Consider the following 9,452-nt stretch of genomic DNA (forward strand, 5'->3'; position numbering starts at 1 on the left):
TATGACTCACTGATAATTTCTGAAACATGTCCTCAAAAAATTTAGGACAAAAGTAAAACAGTACAGATTAAGAAAACAAACTGAAATATTTTGATAAATTTTGTTCCTTGAGTGCAGTAAAAGTTGATGGATGGTTAATGGTGGAAATTCTACTGTGGTAATATTTGACAAGTGGCTCTAACTCAAAAAAAAAAAAACATCTATGAAAGGCAGAAGTTGGGATGGAGGCCAAATGAAGAAGAGGAAATTTCAATGTGTCAGTTCCTGTTGTAAAGCGAGATTAAAAGAACACGTCAGACACACAAGCTCCTCAGTGGGGCAACAGCTGTGTGACAGTCCAGACAACACACATGAAGACAGCAAGATAGGAGGGCAGCCCAGAAAACTAGAGGTATCATTCCCAATTTTTTTTCCCCACACTTTTTCCCTAGTTGATACTCAGTGTGTGTCTGGGACATTTTAAAATTATGGTGATAGTGTCATACACTTTCAGTTTTGTTCCCATGCACCTGTGTTTTGTGGTCCTTTGGCAACTTGTATAGCTGTTTTTACTTTTTGGTTTTGAAATTACAATATTACAATATAACAAAATTAAATGGCAACCATGTAAATTAAATGATACTTGTGTCCATCTGTCTTCATGCAAAATAATTTTTAACTAAAGGCTACCACAGCTAAAAAATTGTATCAAGAGTGATACAGGAGTCATAGGCTGGTTATTACTGTGCCTCTTTAGAATTTCAGCATAAATTACTATTAATAACATTATGCATTGCAGGATGGACTGTTATACTGATGCATAATGGAATATAATTGCAACCCACATTTATGCATTTAACTGGTGCTTTCCTCCAAATCAGTTGATAGTGTTAAGTGCTGTACAATTTGTACTGCTGGGTAATTTTACTGGAGCAATTTTGGGTAAGTTTAGGATATAGCAGCTGGGATTCAAACCTGTGACCTTTGGGTCAAAAGTCAGCTGCTCTAACCCCAACATTATTAGCTGCCCACACAGTTGTGTGCATAGAAAAGCTGTCTGATTCACTGGCTCGCTTTTGTTAACCACTTGTCAAGTGTTAGTTAGAAAGTACTAAACACAGTAAAAATTGTGCGCGCCTTCCCCCTCACGCCCCCCAGGGCTGTGGCATAGAGGGAGGATATGTGGTTGTTACTTAGTTGTTTGTTTGTTTCACACTGAACTCATGTTTCCTTTTCCGTCCTGCTTCAGTTCCACTGCACACTTCACTGAGTTGGAGGTAAGAACCTGCTGTTTCTTCATAAATAATTTTAGGAAAGACTCTAAATAAATCAACAGATAAGGAGATAAATGGATTTTCACATTAAAAGGTGACAGCAAAGGCAGGATACATCTAATAAATATCCTAGAATATATGGGCTTTGAACGTACCGTTGCAACACAATGATGCATTAATCCATTATTTTATGCTGTAAACATTAAATTGTCTTTCATTACAGTGCAATACAAACAGAAAACAAAGCGGTTAATCTGGTCAACAAATTCAGGAAAGTTCAAGAATGTCCTCAATGGTTCATATTGGCACATCAGCAAAAAATATTTAATACATCACCCACACTGGCTTTTCTTAACCGCTTTTTCAAAAAGAACCACTTTTGTGCAGGGTTGCAGCAGTCCAGTCTATCCTGAAGGCATTGTTCATCAGTTCACTAGAGGGTAACTGCACACACAGTCACATACTAAGGGGCAATTTAGATTCCTGAACTCATTGAAACACAACTTTTTGGACTGTGGAAGGAAACCAGAGCACGTGGAGGAAACCCACACAAACACAAGGAAAACATCCAAAAGCCACACAGTCCAAGGTGGATTCAAACCCATAACAAGTCAGGTGCTGTGAGGAAACACTGCCACCCATTGTACCACCATGCTGGCCTCTTCTGTTTATACACTCCCCACCCTTTACTTGTCTGACTATGATACTCTTATGTGCGTTCATACAGGTGGTGCACCAGACAGGAGAATGAGTGTTCCTGCCTGCGTTTTGCTGCTCCTCAGTGTGACAGGAGCAGAGATTAATAATACAAGTAAGCTTGCTTTCTGTGAGCACACACATTTATTTGATGTACCTGTAAGAATGCTGACGGAGCCTTATTTAACAAGTGCAGAACCACAGAAGAGCTCTTTGCAGCAGTGGAAATCAGAGGAATGACAATAAAAATACAGCAAAAAGGACTTAACAGTACCATGGAAAATCAATCACACCATTAAAAAGTTCAGATGCTGCAGCATTACAGAGCAATATCTACAATATTCAATATCCAGACACCACACACACAGACACACTGTATGAAACCGCTTGTCCTGAGTGGGAGTCACAGTGCACCGGACCCTAACCTGGCAACAGAGGGTGTAAGGCTGGAAGGGGAGGGGACACACCCAGGATGGGACGCCAGTCTGTCACAAGGCACTGCAAGTGGGACTCAAACCCCAGACCCACCAGAGAGCGGGACCCAGCTAAACCTGCTGCGCCACTACACCTCCATCACCCAGACACCATTTTTGTTTAAAATTCACTTACTGAAACAAAAAATTTTCATAGACAAAATTGTTTGCAAACATCTCTCGTATTTGCTGATGTGTTACTGTACCAGACTCTGAGATCTGCCTCCCTGTGGCAGAAAGACATTTTCACTTCTGGAAGTGTTCTTTCTGATAACTACTCAATGTTTCTGACCGTAGATAAGGATGAAGATGTGTACCAGCTGGTAAACTGAGAGGTTGTCTGTGGTCTCAGTACACTTTTCCCACTGTGGTACAATGACGTGTGCGCATTACTGCAAACACAGTTCCTTTCCCCACATCAAATGACCAAGACTCCTTTATCTGTGAGAAGACCACAGCTTCTGATTTGGAAGTCCTAACCTTCTTCCAAACACTGTCAGGTGTGGCTATGAAGTTGTGCATGCTGATGATCCCTGTAAAATGGGGACCAGTGGGACCCATATCATCTGCAGCAATGCAATGCTAATGTTCCCTAACAGATTCTCTCCTGACCTTGAAGGGGAGACAAAAACAATTAGTAGAATCCAACATGTACCTGGAAACAAGGTCAATATACAGAATGTGGGTATCTGAAGATTGGACTGGACATTATAAATAATAAATAGTTAATTTTCATGAGTCATTGAGTAACTCTGCCAGGACAAAAAGTTAGTTCATCATTCCACAGCTAAGATTAAATCAGCATTGTTCCTCCTGAAACTAAAGTGTGACTATTTGCTGGAGTGTTTTTTTCAGCACTCTGTCATAGACTGTCCCAGGAAAACTGAAGAGTTTGATCTGTTGCTAGTTAGAACATGTTCTCTGTTTCTCATTTTGAAAAATGAAGCAATCACCCTAATCTGCAAAACCTCTAAAAAGCTTTCAGCACTACCTCCCAAAAAGAAGGCATGTCTACCAAGATTATCTTCAAAGTGTTATTTCCACCTCTTGCTAATATCTTCAGTTGAGGTCAGCTTATACCTGTGCTTTATGAAAGGAATTTTTCAAGATTGTTGCTGCTATGCTAGGACCTTCTTTTTGTGCTAGGAATCTCTCTGTCATATCTTGAGCCTTGAGTCTTAACAGTGACCCCTTGTATAAGCTGGGAGCTTCTTTTACTGTGATCATTCATTAATGCACTGCGAGTGACAGGTGCCTACAACCTTATGATCACAAGTCTTCATGGACACCTTCACAACCTGAAGCTGAATAGGGCCTGTTACAATTGCAGTGCTCCAAATTCATTGCAGATCCTTAGAAAACATAACTACTTAGCTGGGGCTCCCATGTCTAGTCAGCTGTCTCATTCAAACCAACACAAGTAGTGAGAATCTGAAACATATGGCCTCATGTTGCCCCAGTGTTAATAGAACTACCTCTAGTATTAACCTTTCCCTGTGCACCACTGCCCACTAAGTCTCACATTTATAATATAAAACCCCAGCCTCTCAACTGATCACTGGGCAGACAGTGAATCTAAAAGAATGCTATGAAAATGAGGATTAAAGAGCACACTGGCTAAAGTCTGAATAGTCCAAAAATGTTCAGGTGTATGACTATTACTGTTACGCTCACACTCGCTCCCCAAGCACCAGCACCTGGTGCTAATCAGCAGGGAGGAATGTTTATCATTTGTATTCCAGCAACAATTGAAAACTTTCAGATGGTGTGAGTGTTTTTTCAGGATACTGTCCAATTAGAATTTAGTTTGTCTAAATCCCAGAATAAACTTACAGTTAATTGTTGCTGCCTTGACTTGTTTTGGTCAATATAAAGCTGCTCAGATTGAAATAAATCAAATGCTGTGTTAAATGGGTTTAAGCAAGCATGCTTCATATGACTTAAGATCAGTATTTATATCAGTGGCTATGCTGTTTTCAAAGTGTAGGGCAAAGACTAAGCAGTACATGCATGTAAAACATGAGCTCACAGTCAGGCTGAGAGAGCAATTTGGAGAACTGCTCAAACTGGATTACAGAAACATTTCAAAGTTTCTGGTTAGATTGATAAAAGAGGGCTTGACTTAAGTGGTTAGTAGCTCTGACTTAAAGGTCCATATGGCACAAACACATAGGACAAATCTGGAAAGTGGATGGGTTTTTTTTTATACACACACGCTGGGTGTGTCAGGGTAGGGAAACTGTGCTTGGGGGATGGGCAGTGCCCTCTTCCGCAGTTGTGCAGGTGTTCTGTGGGCTGTTCTGGCCCCTTAGGCTTTCATGGCCATGGCCACGGCCACACCCCTTTCTCTGTCTCTCTCTCTCTCTCTCTCTCTCTCTCTCTCTCTCATAGCCTCTGTTTGCCTCCAAGCTCCGTGGACTACTCAATCCTTGGAGAGACGGAGTAAAATAGGGGTAATTATTACCCGCAAGTGTGTTGAAGTCCCTCCTCCTCACCTCCTCCATCTCCCATAGTCTGGGTGTGCCAAAGTCCAACTCACTCATTCCCTGATTTTGTAAACTTTGTCACTGAGTCTCAGTGATCATAACTGAGCAATTCTGTCAGTTTCTGTTGAAAGACATGAGTCTTCTAGCATGCTGTTCTATTTTTTTTTCTTGCTCATGGTTTTTTTTTTAAGTTATCTGTGGTACCAAATATACCACACACACACACACATTTTCAGAACCGCTTGTCCCATACGGGGTCACGGGGAACCGGAGCCTAACCCGGCAACACAGGGCGTAAGGCCGGAGGGGGAGGGGACACACCGAGGACGGGACGCCAGTCCGTCGCAAGGCACCCCAAGCGGGACTCGAACCCCAGACCCACCGGAGAGCAGGACTGCGGTCCAACCCACTGCGCCACCGCACCCCCTCCAAATATACCAGTAGTTTGTTTATAATAAATGATAGTGACTGTGGAAATAAAATATTTTGTAAGGTAAATAAGTATAAATTAAATATTATGACATCTGAAAAACTTTTCAGCTCTTATGTAATAGTTGACCCATCCTGGGTGTGTCCCCTCCCCCTCCAGCAGCCAGGTTGGACTCCAGTTTGCTGTGACCCCGCTTGAGACAAGCGGTTTCAGTCAATGTGTGTGTGTGTGTGTGTGTGTGTGTGTGTGTAATAGTTGACTGAAGATGTTTCCTAACTACCAAGAAGCTTTTAAGCAGTCAGCTTAATGTAGTGTAGAAATGTAGACAGGCGAATTGAGACATCTGCTATTGCTGCTTGCCTTTCAGCTGATCAGTTAAGCATTTCAACACCTTCTACATCTGAAGGACAAACATCAGCTCTACCCTCAACACATCCTGCATGTGAATGTAAGTACAGAATCTCATACAAAACATCAATATTTGTTTTATAAAATGTTTTATAGAAGAACCCTATAACACCCTGACAGTATCTCATCGCTAAGAATGATAGATAGATAGATAGATAGATAGATAGATAGATAGATAGATAGATAGATAGATAAAGCCCACAAGGGAAATTATTATGTTACAGCAGCAGAATACAGATCTTAAAATACTTGCAATATAAAAAATATAAAACAAGTGGAAAAATACAAGATAAAAATATGTACAATTATATATACAGTTGGAGGAATAGTAAATAAGTGTATTTAAATAAATAAATCAAAGCAGTATGTAGGATTTATAACTGCTGATAAATTTCTTACTTGAAGACAGCGCAGAGTTTATGAATACTAACAATAGGGCTGTTCTTTGACCAGGTACGACTCAGATTATCAATGAATGTTGTTTGCAATTTAGCTACTACAGCAAGTAATAAAATGTTTATATCAATCCATTATCAACAATCACTTGTCCACTGCAGAGTCACAGTGGTCCAGATACCATTTTTGAAAATGAGGGTGCAAACTGGTGTACACTCTGGAGTTCACATCAGTCCTCTGCAGGATACACACATTAATTCACACATATACACACTAGGAGCAATTTGGAATTGCCAGTCTGCCTGAAATATATCTTTGGACTATGGGAGGAAACCAGAGCACCCAGAGGAAACCTATGCAAGCACTGGGAAAACACATAAACTGCCTACAGGCAAAATCAGATTCAAACTTATGCCAGCTATACCATCAAGTCCTGACAGTTTATTCAAATTATTTGTAATCAATAGGACAACAGTAGATGGGGTGACTTCAAGAAGCTCCTTACCTTGTTGACGTTCTAATTTGTTTTGATGCCTCCCTTGCTCAGGTAACCATACAAAATCGACAAATTCACCCAGCAGTACTCATTTAAATTCCACAAAAATTCCTCAGCAGACACATACTCTGCAATGCGGCAATCAACCGAAGACACATACGCTACAAACTCTGCAATCTACTGAAACTGATGCGGCTAAAGGAACACAAAGTAAGAACTGCGTTTCTATCAAAGAATGTGCAATTAGCGAAGGAAAATTGAGGGTCTATTATGCGGTGTTTCTTCCTAATATTGTATAGCCATGCAAGTTGGAAAAACACAAATGTAATTAAACAGGTATTTGAATTATGCACATTGGTTAAAATCTGCTGATAAGTATGACCATTTTTCACTTTTGATTTCAAATATTATAGGGTGGATCTTGCCTGCCGCCTTCATGGTTGGAGCCCTTTCTTCTTCCATCCTCTTCAGTGCATTCTTCTTTGTGATTTGCTTAATCCAAAGGTATGGAGGTAACACATCCTTATTATTCTGAGATTTTTTTATTTTACTGCTACCTGTGTATGCCCTTTATGAAATGAATACAGTGCACCGCTATAAAACTTTGATCATGTAATCCAGATGATGCTACTTTGCAGGAATACTTTCAGTAAAATTTCTTTAGGTCAGGCAACCTACAGAAACCTTCATAAAGGTTTAGCTTTTGATATCTTACTCTACCTTAACTTATCTTACCTATACATTGTTGTTTTTTCTGTGTAAACACACATACATTGTTGTATTTTCTGTGTAAACGCACATACATTGATGCAGCATTACCCAGTAACTTACACATAATTCCTGGTGTGAAAGGAGAACACACACACACACACACACACACACACACACACACACATTTTCTGAACCGCTTGTCCCACATGGGGTCGCGGGGAACCGGAGCCTACCCGGCAACACAGGGCGTAAGGCCGGAGGGAGAGGGGACACACCCAGGACGGGACGCCAGTCCGTCGCAAGGCACCCCAAGCGGGACTCGAACCCCAGACCCACTGGAGAGCAGGACCCGGTCCAACCCACCGCGCCCCCCTGAAAGGAGAACATGAATGAATTAATCTTTGTTATTCCCAGAGTATTACCTAGTTTGCTGCTGTTTGGTTGCAGGAACATGCATTGTACATACATACAAGCAACCACAGATACAGACATAAACTGAAGACACGGGGTTAAATATGAAGATAAGTTATGTGAATGAGTAGGTTTGGTAGCAGAACAACTAAATGACATGTGCAATTCCAGTTGTCCCTACATAGAATAAGGTTTTAAGGCAGAGAAATGTATAAAATGTTTTATTCTATTAAATCAATTTTAAATAGTCTGTTGATATCTTCATTCAGATTAAAACAACAGAATTTGAAAGTTCAAGATGAGGAGCAAAATGAAAATCTGAAGATAATAACAAAAAATGATGAACAGGTAAATGTTTGTTATCTATAAGGATTAAATTATTTTCATTGCATTGAAGATCAACTAAAGTAACTTAATTAAACAGAAGTCTATTTAAAAAATCACGCATCTCATCCCACAATGTGCTAGCTGCTCGATGCAGAAGAGGTGAACCAGGAGGAGCAGGTACTTAATGAGGAGCCACCCTTAGATGAGAGCAGAGAGGCCCTGGCTGCAGCAGACAAACGGACCAGTGGCATGGACACTGTGGCCAAAGAAGTGGACTATGCCACCATTGACTACTCCTTGCTGAAAGAGCGAGAAGAAGCTAAAGGTGTGGAGAAGATCAGGGAGCCAGAGTATGCTGAAATCAAGCAGGAGGAGGTGAGAAAAGAGGTACAGAAGGAACCCCTGACAGCAGAGGAAAAGAAGCTGAATGAAGAGATCCAGGAGCTGGCTGGACAAGAAGTAGTGTAGCCTCAGAAAATAGAGGCACATGAAAAAAAGCAGACAGAAAATATGACAGTAATTGTGTGCAGTTATGAAAACTATTTCTGCGGTGAATGCAGTTTATGAACCAGTGTAAAGTACACTCTTGACATCACTGTGAGTAATGTGATGTTTTAGCAGACCAGGGGCAAATTTAGTGAAGTCATTATATATAAATCTAGTCTAAATGGTGAAGTTCCTTTTTCTGTGGGCATCCAAAAGTTTGTTCTAGATGCATTTTCACAGGGAAGAACAGCAAAGGAAAGAAAAATTTGCAGAGTACTTGAAGAAATGTAACACACAGTTCATACTTACTTTTAGAGCGCTGCTAGTACACTCTTTGAAAGATTGAAGTGAAAGATGTCAGGCACGATGGTGAATGTCTCTGAAACTTACTGTGGTCCTCCACAAGAACGAGTGACTTTTTAGCAGGCTGCTACAATCTTCAAATGAAATTAAGTTAAACAGCACCAAATTCATCCTTTTTTGTGAAGCTCAGGGGCATTTAAAATGGTTTCTTTCCAAACATTTTGTGTTTCATAATATTAGTGAATCTTAGTAAATAAGCAATATTAGTAAAAACAAGGTTAAAAAACAGATATGCTTCAGTTCTACATGCATGCAGTTTTGCAAAGTGCAGAAAGGAACTGAAAGTAGAGGACTGAAACTTCAGCATTTTCACTGAGAAATATCAGTGCTTGGTGTCTACAGATAACAGCATTTTTTTAAATTGGAATTTAAAAGTTTTTATTTTCAGTTAATGGGGGGTGCGGTGGCGCAGTGGGTTGGACCAGATCCCGCTGTCCAGTGGGTCTGGGGTTCAAGTCCTGCTTGGGGTGCCTTGTGATGGACTGGCGTCCTGTCCTGGGTGTGTCCCCTCCCCCT

General features: G+C 40.7%; 1 protein-coding gene across 1 annotated transcript; it reads left to right on the forward strand.

Moving 5' to 3' along the window:
* The first annotated feature begins 231 nt into the window (after positions 1-231).
* Positions 232-9,329, forward strand: LOC108919163 (uncharacterized). The gene is made up of 8 exons (XM_018726957.2): positions 232-391; positions 1,229-1,256; positions 1,981-2,064; positions 5,706-5,786; positions 6,690-6,848; positions 7,052-7,142; positions 8,030-8,108; positions 8,229-9,329. Exons 3-8 carry the CDS (start codon positions 2,001-2,003, stop codon positions 8,553-8,555), a joined length of 801 nt encoding a protein of 266 aa, XP_018582473.1. The 5' UTR covers positions 232-391; positions 1,229-1,256; positions 1,981-2,000; the 3' UTR covers positions 8,556-9,329.
* The last annotated feature ends 123 nt before the right edge of the window (positions 9,330-9,452 follow it).

This window comes from Scleropages formosus, chromosome 18, assembly GCF_900964775.1.
Source record: "Scleropages formosus chromosome 18, fSclFor1.1, whole genome shotgun sequence".
Classification (NCBI taxonomy): Eukaryota; Metazoa; Chordata; class Actinopteri; order Osteoglossiformes; family Osteoglossidae; genus Scleropages; species Scleropages formosus.

Bases quoted from the DNA above. Each gene is read 5' to 3' on its own strand.
- LOC108919163 (XM_018726957.2), top strand. From the start codon at position 2,001: ATGAGTGTTCCTGCCTGCGTTTTGCTGCTCCTCAGTGTGACAGGAGCA. The intron at 2,065-5,705 runs GTAAGCTTGCTT...CTTGCCTTTCAG, and splicing joins AGCAGAGATTAATAATACAA to CTGATCAGTTAAGCATTTCA. The intron at 7,143-8,029 runs GTATGGAGGTAA...ATCTTCATTCAG, and splicing joins GTGATTTGCTTAATCCAAAG to ATTAAAACAACAGAATTTGA.